General features: G+C 49.5%; 2 protein-coding genes across 7 annotated transcripts in view; one reads left to right on the top strand and one right to left on the bottom strand.

Moving 5' to 3' along the window:
* TNIP1 (TNFAIP3 interacting protein 1) overlaps positions 1–2,015 on the top strand; it is a 47,107-nt gene extending 45,092 nt beyond the window's left edge. For 4 of the 6 annotated variants that reach the window (XM_070374647.1, XM_070374648.1, XM_070374646.1 and 1 more), the window contains 2 exons: positions 220–310; positions 1,519–2,015. In XM_070374647.1, coding sequence (XP_070230748.1) covers positions 220–310; positions 1,519–1,553 — 126 coding nt within the window. In that variant the 3' untranslated portion in view covers positions 1,554–2,015. The remainder of the gene's footprint in view (positions 1–219; positions 311–1,518) is intronic. The other 2 variants (XM_005897326.2, XM_070374649.1) reach the window with 1 other exon arrangement.
* Positions 2,016–2,561: 546 nt separating this feature from the next.
* GPX3 (glutathione peroxidase 3) lies at positions 2,562–10,736 on the bottom strand. Its single transcript, XM_005897329.3, has 5 exons — positions 10,576–10,736; positions 5,903–6,056; positions 4,573–4,690; positions 4,029–4,128; positions 2,562–3,605 (listed from the first exon to the last, which is right to left on the bottom strand). The coding sequence occupies exons 1-5, from the start codon at positions 10,660–10,662 to the stop codon at positions 3,384–3,386; spliced, it is 681 nt and encodes a 226-aa protein (XP_005897391.2). The 5' UTR covers positions 10,663–10,736; the 3' UTR covers positions 2,562–3,383.
* Between the last annotated feature and the right edge of the window lie 9,375 nt (positions 10,737–20,111).

The raw sequence follows: 20,111 nt of genomic DNA, 5'->3' as shown, positions 1-20,111 counted from the left end.
CCTTGGATTCAAATCAAAGCTTGACCACTTGCCAAGATGGATGACCTTTGACAAGGTACTCCACCCCTTTGAGCCTCAGTTTGCCAACCTGTAAAATGGAGTTGGTAACCTGGGTTGTTGTAAGGATTCAGTTACAGTTGATTAATATGAACTTAGTACTATTCTGGCACAGTAGCTGCTACTATGGTTATTGATTACTAAGCACCAGTTTTGTTGCAGCCAGAATACACCTGGCGGCTGCCCTGTGGAGGGGTACGTAATCAGAGCTCCCAAGTGATGGACTTACCTACTGCCAGGCCTACGGAACCAGGTAAGTGTGACTCCTGGTAATGGGTCTTGATTTATAAAAAGATAATTTTTTAATCTGCCAGGATTGTCCCAGTTTGGGGGCAGTCTTGCTACCTGCTGATCTCAGTGGAGGAGAGGCCCAAGTTTCTCCAATAGTGTTGTGATGAAAGGGGTGGTGACTGCATCATGAAGGAGTTGAAACCATTCCTTCCATTGATTATAGTTTAATGTTCTAAGTGCCATGCTCTGTGTAAGATGCTGGGGAGGCCAAGACAAGTGCAAAGGCCTTGGTGGGAGGGAGTGAAGAACTGTGGCTGACTTGAGGATCGACAGAAGTCTGGCTTGGCTAGAGCCAGGAACAAGATGGAAAAGGGAGGCAGGCAAGGCAAGGTCAGCAAGGTTGGTAGGTCCCACCACAAGGGCCTTGTAAGCCCCAGCAGGAGGGCTGGTCTTTATCCTAAGGATAGCCTGCAGGCCTTGGACATTTTAAAATGGTCTGTTTGCTGGTTGCCAAAGGACTCTGGGCCCTTAGTCTCTCCCTTGCTTTCTGTGAGGCTTTCTTGGGATCTTGCCTGTGGGGGCTTCTGGGAATAGAATCGCAACTAGTGGGAGCCATGGGGAGGCCAAGTCCATCTCAGCACAAAGGGGAGTTTTCTAAAGGTCGCAGCTGTGCAGAAATGGAGCCTGCCATGCCTGGTGGTCGAGGGCCCCCCTGCAATAGTGTGGGCAGAGGCTGCAGGGCAACTCGGAGGGAGTGTGGTTTGGAGGATCTCGTGGTTGGGAGGAGGAGGCGTTGAGCTGATCAGTCACTTTCTCATGTTTTCCCGTGGAGCCCTAGGGGTTCTGTGGAGCCATAGGAGTCTGTTTTGATGAGGGCAGAGGGTGGCCAAATGGACAGGACTGTCCCTTCTCCCAGAACTACTCCATTTCTGGGATCTGGAACCAGACTGACTGGGTGCCAACACTTCCTAGACCTGGGACCTTGAGCAAGTTTTTAAAAACTCCCCTGTGCCCCATTTCTCTCCCCCATAAAGGGGTAATAATCTGCCTGCTTCCCAGGTCTGGGCAAGGATTGAATGACAAATGTACTTAAGGTGCTTCGACCATGGCCTGGCACTCATTAACACCCAACAACCCTGGTTTTTTCCCCACTCTCACTGTATTTGTTTCCATAGGACTTTGAAACCTACTGTACCACCTCATCTTTAAGTCCTAAATTTGTTTATTTAGAGTCCACCAAAAATGACCGTGAAGGACCTCAGTGAAACCAGTCCCTTGGCTCCACCTCGTCTCACAGAGCCAGCTGACTTCAGATGACTGGAAAGCTAGAGGCCACAGGCTCTGTGTGGCCAGAGCTGCAGCCACTCGGGAGGCTGAGATGGATGGCCAGCTTGAGCCCTGGCCCAAACCTGGACGGTCTGCAAACTGGAGAGGCTCCATCCAGAAGGCGTCCATCTGGGCCTCTCCTTTGGAGTGACTGGGAAAAGCCTACTACTGTGCCCTCAAGTGGAGAGAGGTGCCATCGGCCTGGACCTGCCATCCTCTGCGGACACTGCTGGCAGATGCCGATCTCCAATTGAGAGACGCCCATCGGCCGAGGGGCCCCAGCCTGGAGCCGCCAGGCCCTCAGCTGGAGCCTTGTGGTGTGGAGGCCTGGACTGGGGTGGCTCTTGATCCCTGGACAGCTGTTTGCACGAATCTTGGACATAAATCCAAGCTAGAGATGAGCATTTTGTGACCGGATTTCTTTTATGCCCTGGCTAATGTGCTCCTCCTTGTCAACCAGAGTGCTGCTTTCCTGGCCCCCCTTCCCTCTGTGCCCTTTGCCTCCCAGACGCAACCCCCCATCCGCCCCCACAAGAGCACCACCATTACTCTGGCCAGGTATCCCCTGGGATCCTGCTCAGAGCTTCTATGAGGGTGGAGCATCCAGGAGCTGGGGGTCAGGTGACCTGAGTTTACACTCCAGTCCTGCCCCTCACTTGTCAGGAGACACTGGGCAAGGCCTGGCCCTTCCGTGAGCCTTAGTTTCCTCATCTGTCAAATGGAACAGCTCATCTCAGTGCTAGCTGCCTTAGAGAGAACTGTGGGGTGACCGTAGATGTGAGCTGGTTTTATAGACTCCAGATGCTGAGTGAGGCAGCAGAGCAGGCCTAGGTGGAAACCAAAAAGCAAGGACCTGAAGCCCTCAGTTCATTCCTTCCTCCCACCTCCAGCTTTCCTGCCCCCGTGCTGGGGCAGCCCCATGGAAGAAGCATGACAGTAGGCTCAGCTGCTGCAGAAAGGCCTTTACTAGGCAGACAGGGGTGAGTCTCATGCCAGTGGGTCAGGGTGAGGGGAGAGGACACACCCCCCGAGGGAGTGGGGTGGCATCCCTGGCCGGGGGCCTCAGCCTGAATGCACTAAAGGCTGGCCCCTCAGACAGGCTCAAGGGAGGCCCGCCCACGCGGGCTTCGGGCCCCTCCTTCATGGCGATGCCGCCCCCTGACACGGGGAACGTGGCCCCTGCTCTCACGTCTGCCTTGGCGACTCTCAGGGAACGCTGTGGGGGTGGTGGGGTGGGGGGCAGGGGAGGGCCCTCAGGAAGGAGCGAGGCTGTGTGGTGGAGAAGGAGGGAGTCAGGCAGTGCGGCGGACCCAGAAACTTCCAGGCACTTCTGGGTGGTGTTTGGAGGCAGTAAGAGATGCCAGCCCGGTAGGGTGAGGTCCTGGTTAAAGCAGAACAATTGAATCTAGAGCTGGTTTTTCAGTTTGGACTCAGCTGAAAGTGGATGGTTATCACTGGAACAGAGAACTGGAAGGAAAGGGAAGTTCCTCTCTGGCATTCTTCACGGCACACAGCTGTTGCCACATATACACTTGTGCAGGTTGACACATGTGGCCCTGTACTCATGTGTACACACGCCTGTAGGCATGTGTGCAAACGCCCATGTGCAGAGCAGTATGGACACAAACGTTCATCTCAGGCTGGGGCCTTGTGTAACAGTAAAGGGTCTAGCATGGGAGTGTGGCGTAGTTGGAGAAATGGGTTCCTTCCTGAACAGAGTCCTCCCTAGCCCGTGTGGTGGACTTGGGGGGAGGGGCGGTGGGCCTCAGTTACTTCCCCTTGGCCTCCCAGACCGCCCGCCGCCGCATGTAGGTCAGGATGTCCATCTTGACAGAGTTGACCGTGGTGCGGTGGTACCAGCGCATGATGGGGATGCCGTCTGGCCCCACCAGGAACTTCTCAAAGTTCCACCGGATGTCATGGACCTTCATGGGTTCCCAGAAAAGGCGGTCAGGTGAGCCTAGGAGCTCCGAGGTAGGAGGACAGGAGTTCTGGAGCACAGACGAGAGAAGTGTCAACTCTGCCTGGGGCCCTTCCCACCCTCTTATCCCTCCTCCTTCCCAAGACTTCTCGGGGGAAGGAGAATAGCCGGGCATTGAGAAAAGAGCACCAGGTTGGGAGTTAGAAAACTGAATCCCAGCACCAACTTTGGTTCTAGCAGATTGTGAGACCCTAAGCTTGTCCCTTCTGGGGCCTATCTGTAAAATGAGTTGGTGAGCCCCTAGGGTCTACAAAGCCCTCTAGTTGGAATAATAATCAGATGCCAGGAAACTCCGCAAGAGCCCAGGAACAAAGGAGGGTGGCACGGGCCTAGTCTACGTGGCCTGGGGCCAGGAGCGCCTGCAGCCCCGTCTGGAGCCAGCATCAGCCAGGGAGAGAGGCTCTTCAGGAATGTGGCTTGGCTGTGTACTCACCTTCAGGAACGTGTAGAACTTCTGCTCTTTCTCCCCATTCACATCGCCTTTCTCAAATAGTTGGAAATTGGGGGTGAAGCCCCCACCTGGTCGAACATACCTAAGAGGAATATTTTTGTGTGGGTCCCAGATACATGGGCTCAGAAATAAGACGAGGGGACAGAACTGGGGAAGGGGTTGGGAATCTGGATTTTATGCTATAATGGGCAGTGGGAGCCAGTGACTGTTAAATGGGCACAGGTATAATGTGGGTCAGCAGTCTTCCTTCAATTTGGTAACTGCTCAATAACCGCTGCCCTCAACCTGTCCTTCCCTTACCCCAACATGGCTGACAGCCACCATCCCTGACCCTGTCTCTCTCCTGGTACCTCTTCCACTTGTTCCACTAAACAGAGTTCCTGGAAGGAGAGAGTAGTTCTTGGTGGCTGATAAATATCCATCGTGAGTAGGGCCCAGCATAAAAGATGCCTGGAGCCTGGGCTGGGGCACAGGGTGGGAGGGATGTGTTAGAGGAGCTTTCTCAGGACACTGAGTCAGCACTCACTTGAGGGTGGCTAGGATCTCCGAGTTCTCTCCTGGTTCTTGTTTTCCAAATTGGTTGCAGGGGAAGCCCAGAATGACCAGACCAAATGGTTCAAGCTCTTCCTGCAGTGCATTCAGTTCTGGAACAGGGAGAGAGCAGAGATGGAGATAGCCCTGGTGAGGAGTCCCACCTCCTGTGTACCATCCACCTCCCCACCCCATTGTATAGCTGAAATCACTGAGGCCTGATGGGAAGGGACTTGCCCAAGATAATTCATTGAGTGTGGCATTGCTGGCATTCAAGCCCCATCCTATGGAGTCCAACCTAGATGGGTTGGAGGTCTGGGGGAGAAGAGAGCAATGTGCTTTCTCAAATTAGTAAACAGACACCCACTGCCTAAACCCACCACCTGGGCCTGTAGGCTGTGGGCTCCTTCAGGACTCTCAGGACTGAGTTTCCTGGAGTGAGAACCATCCATCCCTGGGCAGAAGGCAGATGACTTCCCTGGGGTGGGATCGAGCCCTCACACCCCTCCTATACTTTGGGTATTCAGGGGCCCAGGGGAAAGCCTGGCCCAGCTCTCACTCCTCTCGGTGCCTCCTGGTCTCTTGTGCAGCATCCATGGTCAGCCCACCTCTTGCCCAAATGCACTGTGCTCTATTCCAAGGGCTACATGGAAGCATTCTAGACAGAGCACTCACTACCCACTGGGCCATCCAGTTCACTGTCATTGCACTTCCAGGAATCTGCCCATGACTCTCAGGCAGAACATTCTAAGTTAGATTGTCCTTGCCTCCCTCCCACACCCCCAAAGCATTTTCTGGTGGGTGTTGTCAGATGCCTTTGGCTTGCCTGTGCCCTGGCTTTTGACTCTGACCCAGCTAAGGAGAAAGAAGTAGGGGGTACCAGGGATCATGAAACCTGGTTCTGTCACTAACACACAAACTCTGGGGATTCAGGCCAGGGGCCAAGAGAAGCACTGAGGCAGATGGGCTGAGGACAGGGGAGAATTTCTCAGCAAGAGGAAGCTACTGTTTCTTACTCCAATGAAAGGAAGTTCCAGGCACAAACCCAGTCTCCTCCATCCTTCTTCTTTTAGGGCAATTGAGATACCCAGGGATGAAGGACAACTGAGAATCTTCTAGAACGTGTTTATAGGGGATCAGACCTCAGGTTATATAATTATTTTCACAGAACCACAGAACACAGTAGGATTCAGGTGCAGGGTTTGAAATCTCATGATGACCATCACCCCCATTCTCCTTGCACCAGAAAAGCTCCTGTGATTGGAATGTGCCCAACTGGCAAAAACATCCCCAAACACATCAGGGGAAGAGCAGGTGGCTCTTACCAACGTACTGGCCCGTCAGGCCTCAGTAGCTGGCCACGTTGACGAAGAGGATGTATTTGCCAGCGTACTGCTTAAAGGGGATGTACTCCTCCCCATCGATGGTGAGGGCCCCGTACTCATAGATGGTGCCACCCACACCAGCGTGGCAGTCCGTCTGCAAGAAAAGACCAGCACCAGGGAGCGGTTAGAGCCTGAAGGGAACTTGGACTCCACCATTTTCAAGATACCAGGGAGTGGCGGAACACATTTGCCCACGTGGTCTTGACTTGCCCAAGAATTCAAACTGGACTAGAACTGAAGTCTCCTAATGCATTGCACAAGATAATAATATTAAAAGCATTGAACAAGCTGGTGAGTGCTATGGAAACTTGGAGAAATAACTATGGTCATTACTTCTGCATCACTTGTCAGTTTAGACAGCCACCAGGCAGGCTGTGAGGGAGACTACCGCCATGCCGGTGTTACTGGATGGGATGGTGGAGACTGGAAGCTGTTAGAATAACGCAGGCAAGTGGTGATGAGAGCCAGAAGTAGACCGTCGTGAAGGAAGAGCTGAACAGAAACAAGGAAACGACAGTGTGGAAAATGGTGATTCAGACGTTTCCAATCTGGAGAACTGGAAAGCTGAGGCTGTTGTTCAAAAATAGGGAAGTAGGATAGGGGCCAGAAATGGGGCCAGGCCTGCTGGGAGGATTAAATGGGATGGTCAGGATAAAGCCCAGTGCCTGGCATAGATCCGATGTTCCCTGCATTGAGCAGTGTGACAACAACCTTGAGGCCTTCCTCTTTGCCCAACTGTTGCTCCACAGTCCGCCTCCAGACTAGTAGAGTCAGTGAACAATGGGCTGTGAGTTGGGGAACCAGCTCTGCCTCTAACTCCCTGTGTGGTCTTGGACTTGTCCTTTCTCTTCTCTGGGCCTCAGTTTCCTCATTTATAAAGTGAGAACCTTGAACTGGACCAGCTGTTCTGAACCACGATGGCTTGACAGCATTGCTTTCGGTGGGAGAAGAGGGAATGGATTACTGCCAGCAAGTGGGATGTGGAATTTACACCCACCCCACCCCCAACTCTATCCTCATCTCATCTCTACCATTTTTTGATGCAGACTACAAAAATCTGGGTTTAGTCTTGAGAGAGCATCATGGCATCACTACCACAATTAGCAGGTGGGCTGGCAGTCCTGGCCTGGACATCTGAGGAGAGGCAGGAAGACAATAAACAAACTGAATGCAAGCTAGCATTATAGACCAGAGGCAGGTGGTTGGAGTTAAGAGAAGCAGATTCACGCACTCTGTTCTGGCCAGTCCTGGAAGACTTGCTGTTAAGGTGAGGTGCACCTGGGTCCAGCCGAGTGAAGAGAGCCGTCTGGGCTGGCAGGGCGTAGCCCTGGGTGGGTGTAAGAAAGCTACTCTGTCTTGGAGACTCCGTAGGCCTGTGAGCTGGGGGAGCTGGACTCCTTCCACATGGTCATTCCCTGACTGCTGCAAGTGTTCTTGGCTCTGGTACGAATTCCCTGCTTCACGTGAGTCTAATATTCCGTGCCCGTGACTTCTGGTGGGTGCCAGAGACAGGCCTGAGACCTAAGCTTGACATTCCTCCAGCCCCTGGGTCTCAGCTCCAGCTCAGCTCCAGCTCCAAGTGCAAACAGCCAGGACACAACAAACACACCCTAGCCAGGCCTCCTGCCTGCCTCTCTACTCCACCCTGGCCGAAAAACAAACTGTGAAATGGGGAGGAAAAAAAAAAGCCAAGAAGTTGTCTAAATAAGGGAAGCTTGAAAACAGCAGGAGGATCAGCTTTTAAGCCCATTTTCAGGGTGGGGTGGGGCAAGGGGAATCTCCTCTCATTAGATTTGAGTCTTGCTGGCTGTGTGTCCCTGAGCAAGTCACTTTCAATCTGAGTTTCCATCTGTTGATGGGCGAAGGAAAAACCACCTGTCTCCCAAAATGGCTGTGGGAATTTGCTAGTAGATTAAAACCATCTTGAAAGCCCCTTGGAAAGAAACCCAGCCCCTGTCCCCTCATCAAGGGGTAGGGTAAAGGGCACTGACATTGCTGTGTTACTGTGAAGAAGACTGGAATGTTCCCCAGTCGGTATGAGGAAGCTGATGCACTGGGCAGAGTATTTGCAGGAAAAGGGACCTGTGACAAAACCTCCTGCTTTCTACTGGGCCTGCAACACTGGTGCTGTGGGTTCAGATGGAGAGGGGTCAGAGAGTGACAATGGTAGGGGAAAGAGCCACAGCCGGCTCTCAATACTAAGCATGCGCCCCACCTCCTTATAGGCCCCGCCCCTCCTCTTGTGGGTCCCTGAAGTCCCAGACCCCTGCACCTTAACCAGGAGGTCAGAGGAGATGGGGGTGGGGCGGGGGAAGTTACCTCAATCCTCCCACAATTGCACAAGACAGGAGAGTTCAGAGGGCTTGAGAGTGGGAGGGGAGACCCTGCCAGGACCCCGGCTGGCTTGCATTGCTGGTCCTGTGTCTCTCTCCTCACTCATCTTACCACTCCCAACAGTGTGAAGGTATGAGAGGAGAGCTGGACTGGGGGCAGGAGACCTGAGTTCTAGGCCTGGCCAGGCCTCCCATGCAACTACATGTGACTACTCCTGTCTCTTCTCTGGGGCTCTGGCTCCTTGATTATGAGATGGGGTCAGATTCAGGGCTGTCTAGAGGGCTCTTCAGCTCTGACTGTCAGCCAGTGCTTCATTCTATCTGCCTGATTTAGTCACCTAGAAACCAGCGGTTACTAGGAGCCCATGCACGTCAGCAGCTGTTATTCTTTCTAGCCTCTGTGAAGTCCTTTTGTAGGGGAAGGACAGGGAGCCTGGGCAGCCTTAAGATGGACTGGAGAGGTGACAGCGAGAAAAGGCTTTGTTCCCCAGCCCCTCCCTTTGAATTGAGTGGAGGCAAATATCCCTCTGGGGCTGTCACATCCTTTCCTCTACTTGCCCCTGGCCCCCTGCCTTGGCCCTGGAGCTGGGGGTAAGATAAGCAGTGATTGAGTCCTAGAAACGGAGGCTATGACATTTCAACCCTCTCAAGACCTGGGAGGAAAGATGGGGCAGGACCAGACTGTCATGGGCTAGCAAATCCTAGCGGGTGGCATCTGATATGATCACACCCCACTCTAAGGCTTTTCTAGACCATACCCATCCTGTTTTCTCTGAATCCATCTATTCCTCCCCAGAGTTCTACAGAGAACTCATGGCTATGATGAGCTATTCATGGGATCCATTTTTCTTACCTCCACCTTCTTGAAACAGGGCCCCATCTTCCCGTCTCTGCTTCTCCCCAAACTGAGGTTATAGGACTGACTCCATGATGCTGCCCTACCCATGGCCTGCCCTCACTTCAGTTCCACACCCTAATATCAAAACTCAGACCCATCCCTGCCCTGGAAAATACCTTCTGAATTGGAGGTTATGAACAAGACTGGATACAAAGCCAGAGGCTAGGAGGAAGTGGCCCCATAACCATCCAGTCTCTAGGCTGACTCCCAGGAGAGGCAGACTGATTAGAATTTAGGCTGACAGGACGGGATAGAAACAAGCAGAAGTAACCTTGCATTTTTAATGGGCTTCCTGAACAATAGATAGGATTACGGAAATGGAATTGTGGAGTCATAAGACCTTAGAATGGAAGATTTGAGAAACACAGACGCACAAAGCTTCTTGATTTTATACAGGTGAGGGGTGTGTGCTGGTGTGTGTGCCAGTGTGTGTGTGCCAGTGTGTGTGTGTCGCTGTGTGTATGTATTGGGAGGCTGGAAACAAAATCTCTCTCTTTGGGTCTATGCCTGGCTCCTGACTCCCCACCCCGGGGAAGAGGAGAGGTCTAAGCATGTCAGGTCACCCCTGCTCCTGACCTCAGCATCCCCACTCTAACTAAGGACCACACGCTCTACTGAGGGTAGACTAAGGCTCAAGAGAATTCTGCCTCTCCTACGGAGCTGGCAGGCCAATAAGGGCTGTGGCTGGTGGGTACTGAGGCTGCCCCAAACAGGAAACCCTCCAGAGAATGGTGTGTGGATTTTGTAGCTTCTCCAAGCATCCCCTCTGAAGTCTTCAGCCTCTTTGTGCCCTGTGCTCTTACCTCCAGTGGATGGAGAAATTGAGGTCTGCAAAGGATGAGAGGTCTAGTCAGCGTCCTGGGCGTTCTTTGCTGCCAACCCAGAGCTCGTTCTGTCAGCCCCTTTTACCAGTATCCCAGCATCCTGCCTGCATTTATGCTTGGGCCATTTGAGCACCACACATTGCCTGCCAGTCTCCCTGGGAACTCTGCAGCCACCCAGACCCCGAGTCTCCACGCCATTTTCTGGGCCCCCCTCCCCCTTCAGGGTCCACTGGAAGGGAAGGGTCTCAGAAACAGACGGTGGTTTGGATGTAGCAAGGCAGCCCGGATGTAGCCGTGGGGGAAGAAAGTGTGAACTCTGGAGAGACAAACCTTCGTCCCTAATTCATTCCGCCCACCAGGAGCACCCAGGTCTCCAGCAGATGAAACTGCGAAGAGTCTGACGACAGTCTGAGTGCGCCAAAGACGGAGGCAACGGGAGTTAAGGGCGTCTCTCGCACCTAGGTTATCACCCTTCTAGAGGGAAGCCCTCACTGAGAGATGGTGACACCTGCGGGCTGTGTTCTTTCCCCTGGCCCCCCACCCCCGAGGCTCACTCACCTTCGACTTCTCCTGTCCCTGGCTCGGGGGAATGAAGCCGGCCAGGAGCAGGGAGAGAAGGCAGGATGCCCGGAAGAGCCGGGCCATGATGGGCTGGGGGCGCGTCTCGGCTCGCCGCAGACGCTGTCTGATCCCGGGCCACGGTCCGTCTGAGGTGTCATCTGCTCTCATCTACCTTTCAAGCCCTCAGCGATGACCAATCCGCGGCCGGGCCTGAGTCTTTGTAGCCAATTGCAAGGCGCCTGGCATTTCAGGGGCGGGCATGACTTCCCCTCCGCTTCCCCCGCTGGGCGACAGTGACATAAGCAAGTCTGGGCCGAGAGACGGGAGCCAGGTGCTTGTGAACGTGAGGCAGCCCCCTCTTCTTTCGACTCCAAAGTGCTGGAAGTGGCAAGCACCGTGTCCTCAGCCCAGCTAGAGAAAGGACTTTAAAAGGCACCGAAGAACTGATGGAACTTCCCTTGGTGTTCCCTGTTTCCTCCTGCCTCCAATCTGGTAGAAGGGATATCAAGGACTTAAAATGTCAGCAAGATCTGGAGTGAGACCTCCAGGAATATTTACTCTATGTAGGCTTAGTGCTTAAAAAGCAACGAGTTGACTGCTCTAGAATTTTTGAATGCAGCCCCGTTCCCTAGAAGAACATTGGGATTCCTCAGCTGGTTTGAGAGCAGAAAATACATTTATTCCCTCTGTAGTCTTGAACAAATTGCTTTCCCTCTCTGGGTCTCAGTTTCCCAGAACGGCATGATGGGATTGGTTGATGCTGTCTAAGGCCCTTCTTAGGCTAGATGCTGTCTAAGGCCCTTCTTAGGCTAAAAATAAGTGATGGACCTAGACCAGGAGTCCCTTGAGAGTAGGGACCATAATCACCAGCTGGCACAGGGTCTAGGACACATCAGGTGCTTAGTATTTGTGGCATTAGTCAACGGATTTGGGGGTTTCCCTGATAGTTCAGTGGTTTAAGGCTTCCCTGGTGGCTCAGATGGTAAAGAATCTGCCTGCAATTCGAGAGACTCGGGTTCGATCCTGGGTTGGGAAGATCCCCTGGAGAAGGAAATGGCAACAATCCAGTATTCTGACCTGGAAAATTCCATGGGCAGAGGAGCCTGGTGGGCCACAGTGCATGGGGTCGCAAAGAGTCAGACATGAGTAAGTGACTACAGTTTCTTTTTCAGTGGTTTAAACTCTGTGTGTCCAGTGCAGGGGGCGCAGGTTCAATCCCTGGTCAGGGAACTAAGATCCCACATGAAAAAAAAAATCAATGAATTTGTTTCTCTGCTTTGAGATGCTGATGACCAGGTCAGGCAGTTCAAGGTCCATGCATGATTCTATCCACAGACAGCGATATGTGTCGGAGTCAGTGCTTCACAAATCAGACTAAAAAAGTCATCTGAGAAGCTTTTCATACAGATACCTATGTCCCCTTTCAGAATCACTGCATTACAATCTCTAGGGGCAAAGGCTGAGATTCCACCTTCAGCCATGTTCCAGAGCTGACTCTGAGGCAGGTGATTCTGTGTCTTCTGATGGACAAGTGCCTTGAGATACTATGCCTTTATCATGATTTAAGATGGTATGATCCCCGTGGGAATTTGGAAGGGCTGTCTTGATCCCGTATTCTCTGTGAAGCCTTCCTTACCTCAAACCACAGCCTATTGAAGTGAAGGGAGTCTTGAAGGCCTTTAACTTTAAATGAGTTAAAGCACAAAAGCATTTGAACAGTGTCTGACACAGAGTATGTAGTCAACAAATATTATTTATTCAATTGTCTCATTTTGCTGAAGCCTAGAGATGGGGAACAATTCACCCACAGCAAATTGGTGGCGAAGAGGGGACCAGAATCCAAGCCTAGAGTACATTCTTGGGCCCTCTGGACTTCGTTCTGTTGTATCTTGAAGGTCATATTTACCCAAAGATACAAACATCTGTATACATAGTTTGTCAGAAATCCATTATTCATTTGCATCAGTAGGTATCTAGAATTCCTCATAATATGTGCCTAGCACCTTGTCAACACCATGAAAGAGGGGACTTTCCTGGTGGTCCAGGGGTTAAGACTTCACCTTCTAATGCAGAAGGCATGGGTTCGATCCCTGGTCAGGGAGCTAAGATCCCACATGCCTCACAGCCACAAACCAGAAGATAAACAACAGAAGCAGTACTGTAACAAGTTCAATAAAGTCTTTAAAAATGGTCCACATCAAAACAAAAAATGTTAAACAAACAAAAACCATGAAAGATGCCAGAGAGTTTTCTGGAAGTTACAATCCCTGCCTTCAAAGTGAGTCCAACAGAGCCAGGACTAGGGTGAGGCGAGTGCAGAGATGGCACCCGTGAGTGAGTGCCTGCTTATATGGTGCACCCAGAGTGCCTGAATTGCCTTACCCTAATCCTAGCCCTCGTGTTCAATTTCTTTGGGGAAAACAAGGAGTCAGAACCTTAGGCTTGCAGTAGGGCCATAGACAAATGACTTTCCTTCTCTGGCCCATCTGTTAAAAAAGGGTCCTTGACAATCTCTCCATGGTGGGCTCTGCAGCTCCAAGGGTCTAAGGAAAACCTGGGCTGAACCAGACTTAGAAGTACTGATCTCATGAACAGTGGGTGGGAGGTTAGGGAGCATAGCCTGCCAGTGGACTGGGCCTTCCTGTTGTGTACTACTTTCAAAGACAGTTCGAGCCTCAGTACAAAGACCTCGAAGACAAGAATGAATATCATACTTGCTAACTTTTTCACCATCAGCCTTTTTAGCACATTTGGTTGATTTGTTCCCTGGAATTCTGTTTTGAAAGATGTTATTCTGCACCAGGCTGTTTCCCCTGGCCTTCAGGTTAAAGTCCAAATTCCTTAGCCCTTAGGACAATATCCTCCAAATCTGGCTGCTTCCTTGTCTCTGCCACTCTCCTCTTGCTCTCACTACCCAGCTGTACTGGGCTGTTCTCCAGTTGTTCCAACAGGCCATTCTCTCTTACCTTCAGCTATGTTGTTGCCTCTACCTGGAACTCTCTGTGTTCTCTTTCACTGGTTCTCTCCTACCATTTTCAGGTCTCAGTGCAGATGTCATTTCTTAAGGAAAGAGTTTTGTTCGGGTCCCCTTGATTTATTATAACTCCTAGAGCATTTGACATTTTATACATTAACCTTTTGTTTACCACTTACTTTACCATTATTTCTTATTTGTCACCTTTTCACACTAAATCTTAAGGTCCACGAAGGTCTCATTCTCACCACTTTGCAGAGGGCTTAATACACAGTAGATGCTCAGTAAACATTAAATAAATGAATGCCAAATAACACTATTTGGCAAATTGAATAAGTAGAATTTTAGTCTAGCTCTGAGCCCACAAAACTGGTCTGATTCCAGCTGCTGGGAAGATTTGAGATACGTGAGTTATGCTGAGTGAAGTTGTCAGAGGAGAGTAGATGATTTGCATTTGGGTTTCAGGAAAGGAAGGGTGGAGACAGATGTTGCAGAGGAATCATAAGCCAGTTTTGTTTCCAGCCTGAGGAGCTGCTCTACTGCATCTCAGATAAGTGAGCACCAAGTCCCTCTTCACTTTCTCTTTTTTAGGCACATTCACTACTGACCTGCTTGGTGGGTGAAGAGGGACTGTAGATGATTAAAAAGAGGTTTTTAAAAAGTGCTGATGCTCTGTGTCTTAGAAGGAGATAGAACATGAGTTAATAAACAAGAAGGGCAGTGAAAAGTGAAAACAATGGAAGCCAACCCTATCAGTGCTGAGCAATAGCTGGAGTCAGTGATGAGGTCAGCCAGCCCAACCCAGATCGGGGCGGGTAGCAGAAGGGAGGCCCAGGCCCCACCACTTTGTGCCAACTCCAATGGTGGCCCTTTTTTATAATCAAGAAGGGATGGCAGAATCCAGGTAGGGCCCCAAAGCTGTTGGATTCCTAAATATTGGCAGATGCAATCTTTAGAGCTAGCCAGGGGACAGGAAAAGAGGTGGCTGGAGCCTCTGCTTTTGAAATCAGTGCCTTCCAAACTCTGGGCCTCAGTTTATCTGTGGAATGAGGAGTTGAACAAATTAACCTCAAAGGCCAACCTTTTGGATGATAAGAGTAACAGTCAGCATTCACCCAACATCCTATACATACTAGGCACTCAGTTAAGTTCAGTTCAGTCGCTCAGTCATGTCCAGCTCTTTGTGATCCCATACTTTTGGAATTCCTATAACTTCATGAGGTAGCTAACATTATCCCCATTTTAGAGAAGAAGAAACTAATATATTAATTAAATGGCTTTGCTTAAGGCCATCCAGTTGGTAGGTGGCAAAACTAAGATTCTGACAAGATCTTGATCTCTGGAGTCCTTGTCATTAATCTCTAACTCTGTGCTTTTCCACTTGTCAGCCATTAGCTGAGTGTGACTAGTGAGCACTTGGAATGTGGCTAGTCCAAATGGAGATGTGCTGTGAGTATAAAGTACACACTGGTTTTTGAAGACTTAATAAGAAAAAAAAAGAATTACAATTTCTCAATAAATTTTTATATCATTACAAGGTAACATTTAATATTTTTATATTTGGGTTAAAGAAATTATACTGAAATTAATTTCACTTGTTTCTTTTTACTTTGTAAAATGTGACTGATAGAAAAATTTGAATTACACATGCAACTGAGACTATATTTCTGTTGGATAGTGCTAGTTTTAAGCTGTATATTCCTAAAAGATTGCTAGGATTATGGTTGTTTCTGTGAGATCTAGGCTTATCCCCTGTCTGAGGTTCCCAAGACCACCTACCAGTTCAATGATTTGCTATCAGGACTCACAGAACTCAGCATATAATCATACTCACACTCTGATTTATTACAGCAAAAGGTTACAGAATAAATCAGCAAAAGGAAAAGGTGCATGGGAAAAAGACTGAGGGAAACCAGGCACAAACTTCCGAGAGGCCTCTCCCAGTTGAATCACACAGGATGCACTTAATTCTCTAGCAGCAGACTATGACAATACCTGTAAAGCGTCTTCTGAGGAACCCCATTAGACTCAGTGATCGGTTTTATTTATTTTTGGTGGCGCTGGGTCTTGGTTGCTGTGCACAGGCTTTCTCTAGTTGCGGTGAGCAGGGGCTACTCTCAAGTTGCGGTGCGTGGGCTTCTCACTGTGGTGGCTTTCTTGTTGCAGAGCATGCGCTCTAGGTGCTGAGCATCAATAGCTGCAGCTCGTGGGCTCTAGAGTGCTGGCTCAATAGTTGGGGCGTGTGGGCTCAGTTGCCCCTCATCGTGGGCAGTCCTCCTAGACTACGGCTTGAACACATGTTCTCTGCATTAGCAGGCAGATACCCAACCACTGGACTACCAGGGAAGTCCAGGGCTCAGTTTTTATTGGGGGCTGGCCTTGTAGGCGTCCTCCGCCTAGCGTGTACCAAAATGCCAGACTCCCAGAAGAAAACAGGTGTTCAGCAGGAGCCACATTGTTTATCCAAATAGTCTAGGCTTAAGTGAGCCACCGTTATCAGTTCTGGGAATTGTGGAAATCCTTTGACATCAAAGTTCCGGAATGCCAACCCAGGGCCAATTGTGCAAACATCTTTCTAAGGATAGCAGTCTCAGGCCTGCTGTGTTAACTCTATTCCTCAGATCTCCCAATTAAACTTCAACAGGACCTGGCCTGACAAATACTAGGTTTATTGAGTTTATCTGAAATGGAGTTACTGACTCTCACTTCCTTTAAAACTCACTTCATTTGTGGGGAGAGTTATGGAAAAGAGTCCCTAAAAACCATCTCATTCAACCCTCTCATTTGAGAGGCTGAGGTTCTGAAAGGCCGAATGATTTGTCCAGGATCCCATAGTAAATAAAGAGTCACACCTGGGCTGGATACAGTCTGAAACTTTCAAAATGTCGTTTCCCTTCTCTGGGAAGTTCTTATATGTTGGTGGAACCTAATACATATAGCCTTTTCCCTGATTCTTAGTAGCAGGGAGCCCTACCTATGCTATCTGCTGGCCTCATTCCTCCTGCCCTCCATCCTCTCTGTTATTGTTTGTCTGGGAGACTATTTCCTGGAGGAATAATGATCTTCATAAACAGTCACTAAACAGTGGACAACCCATATTCTACTTCCTCTGGTTAACTGACAACGCATAAAACCAATGAGGACTACTGGGGAATGAATAAACTCTAGAGTGGGACAACTGGATGGGGTGGGTAGCCCATCACCCCTCCTGCCTCTCTTTCCCCACCGTGACCACAGCTAACAAATGGCTAGGTCAGGTCCACAGCACCATCACCCCTTTCCCAACACAGAGGGTCATGTCAAGGGGATACTTGAGAAAGTTTTGGACCAATAATCTGGACTCCTGATCTTACATTTATCCATGCCAGAGACTAATCACATCTCTCTGAACCCTGACTCTCCCAACTCTGAAATGAGGAAGTTAGAATTTTGACTAGAATTTCCATCCTAGTCAGTCGATGAGTGTACAGTGTCTCATGAACTGACCCCAGGGAGGAGTCCCTAAGAACAAATGGAATGGTGGCCCGGAGAACCTGCCTAGTTGGAGTTGAGTTACAGAATGAGGGTAGACTGTGGGTCAATCTCATTGTCTCCTCCTTGTGGCAACCGTCATTGCCACCCTGAAGCAGTTATTTTGAGTTTTAGATGAGCCAGGATACTTAGTTCGGAGTCTGTCTATGAGCACCTCCATCCACATTCCCTCCATGATGCAGAGATCGGGTATGATGTCTCTGGGGCCCCGACCTTATCCAGATATACTCTACCACCACCTGGCTGGAAGTGCATTCACCCTTCTTGGACATGACCTTCCCTGGCTGTTAAGTAGGGTCAATAATTTCTGTCCTCCTGCTTGGTCAGCCTTTTAGGAGGCTCTAGTAAAGTATTTGAGCTGAAAGAGGCTGGAATATGAACTCAAGAAAGGACTGAGGAATTGTTATATTTTTTCCCCAATTAATTCTTTGTCTCCAAAGCCACACTTCATTGATGCCTTTTCATCATATTGCTGAGCTTTTAAACATTCTAAGGGTTTCCCTGGTGGCTCAGCGGTAAAGAATCCTGCTGCCAATACAGAAGATCTGGGTTCAATCTCTGGGTCAGAAAGATCCCCTGGCAAAGGAAATGGCAATCCACTCTAGTATTCTTGCCTGGGAAATCCCATGGACAGAGGAGCCTGTTAGCTATAGTCCATGGGGTCGCAAAAGAGTCAGACACGACTTAGCAACTAAACAACAATAACAAAATGTACTAAACGAAGTGTTAATTAATTCAACAGGTGTTTCTTAAGCATCTGCTATGTACTGTGCACTGTGCCAACTGTTGAGGCTTCTATGATTCAGGGAGAGTAAAATATGATTCCTGCCCTCTAGGAGCTCACAGTCTGGTGTGGAGAAAGCAGCAAACTGGCTGCAGAGGACGATGGATGCTCTTGAAGGAGAGAATGCAGCACAGAGAGAGGCACTGCACCTGAATTCGTGGGAGTAGGACCAGCTTCCAGCTGGAAGTAGCTCGTAAGCCAAGAAGGAGCAGGAGTTAGCTGGGTGAGAGACATGAGAGAGGCAGTGAAAAGAGACAGTGTTTGAAGCTAAAAGAACTACCAGATCAAGGGGCTACTTTGCCCCTTCCAACTTTGATATGCAGGTTCTTCACGGCTGAAACAGAGAGCTCAAGATGAAAACAGACAAGAGGTAAAAGGCTAGAGAGGTAAACAGGGGCAGATGGAGATGGGCTTTCCAGCCTTGGACTTTATTTTGAGGACAGTAGACAGAAGAAAGCTCCCTGCTGCATCATGTTTTGCTATTCTTTTATTCCTTTTCACAATTTTAAATGCTCTCACTGGTTTATTTGTCTACCTACTTATGGTCTATCCCATTCTTCTTCCACCTAGCATGTAAACAGCATGATATCAGAGACTATGTCTTATTCTCTACGATAACTTCAGCCCTAGAAAAGTACCAGGCACACACAGAGGGTATTTAATTAATAATTGTTTAAGAGTGAATGAACAAATGAGTGAATGAATGAACTAATGAGAAAAAGGAAAGGGGAGACATAGATTTGGGAGTGTCCTTTGTACTTTGCCTTTATTTAGGGGAAAGCTTCCCCTCCCCACCCTCCACAGGAGAGAGGTGCAGCTCAACAAGTTTTGTCTTTTCAGGAAGTGAAGTGCAGGTGAGCGTGAGAAAAGGGCTAGGGAGAAGGATCAGGGTGAGTTGACCCAGAAACTGAAAGCCTAACTGAGGTCTGGACACCAAGTTCCTTTTCTTTAAGGCTCTGTGATCCATGGGAAATAACCTGGCCTTCACATTGAACTCCAAAAGATTTTAGGGCATCTGGGTCAGAATCAGGTCTTGTCCTACTTCCCAGGCTTTGATCTCTCAACCTCATGAGACTATCAGCCCAGAAGGATCCTTGGGGATCACCTAGTTCCTTGGACTCCAAGTGTCTTAGGTCCTTAGACTCTACTAACAGACATTCCCCCTGCCACCTACCCTGCTCTTGTGCTTCTTAATGTTAAATTGACAAATTCATGTCAGCTACTGTATAGACTTTATGTTTTTGAGAGGTAGAAGTTCTTTTTCAGGCTACCCACTGCCTGCTTCTCCTCCCACTTTCCATCTGTTTGTAATCCTGCCCTGGATGAAGCCTGGGCGAGTCAGGTCCTGATGCTTCACTCCACGTTCTAAGCCCTATTTTCTCACCTCTTCCAAAACTAGCTACTGCTTCTCCCCATCATGTTCAAGGATGTCAAGCCTGGCATGCAGCAGAAACTTCCTGGAGAAGAGCTCTTTCTCCCCCAAATGTCCAAGAAATGTGGGAGACTCGTGGTTGAGTTTGAAGTGATCTGCCCTCAAAATTCTCCAGGTATCAGGAACTTTAATTGAGCAGGGTTTTCCTCTATCTACCTGTGTTCCCTCAGGACCAACCAGGGACCTTTCCAGAGGTCTAGAATTTCTGAATCATTCAACCAGTGATGGACCTCTGACAGGGTAGGAGGGCTTAGGGAGGGCTTTTGTACTGCTGAATGTTTTCCAGAGAATATATTATAACCTTTCAAAGTTGTAAAAAAAAATTAGTGGGAACAGACAGCATCAAGGCAGGGCCCCTGAAAGAAAGGATCCACCTCTCTCACACAGGGTTTGGGCTCTCTTGTGGCTTGTGGATCAGGGGCTGAAAAGATGGCTGGTAGTTCAGGCTCATCCACTTCTGTTATTTGCTTGGCCAGCTCTGTCAGACAAATCAAAGATCCTTGTCTTTGGGAGCTGTGGGTTCAAGCTCCCAATTAGGCACTGGGAAGCATAGAAGAATCTTGCTGATTTGGGCATCAGAGAAATGCATATTCAAACCCCAGATCTGCCCTTTTCTAGCTATTTGAGAAAGACATCTTTCCTCATTTGTAAAATGGAGATTTTATGTGGATGAGAGAATACATGAGAAAACATTTGGTGCAGGGTGTGGGATCCATTCCCATGGTTATCATCATTATTAAAGATGCCAGTGATGACCCCAAGTATCCCAGCCATGCAGTGCATGCCTGAACCAAGCATCCTTGAGGGCATGG

Source organism: Bos mutus, chromosome 7 (assembly GCF_027580195.1).
Source record: "Bos mutus isolate GX-2022 chromosome 7, NWIPB_WYAK_1.1, whole genome shotgun sequence".
NCBI classification, from domain to species: domain Eukaryota; kingdom Metazoa; phylum Chordata; class Mammalia; order Artiodactyla; family Bovidae; genus Bos; species Bos mutus.
The sequence above is the reverse complement of the archived record's forward strand: the minus strand, read 5'-3'. Positions and strand labels throughout refer to the sequence as shown.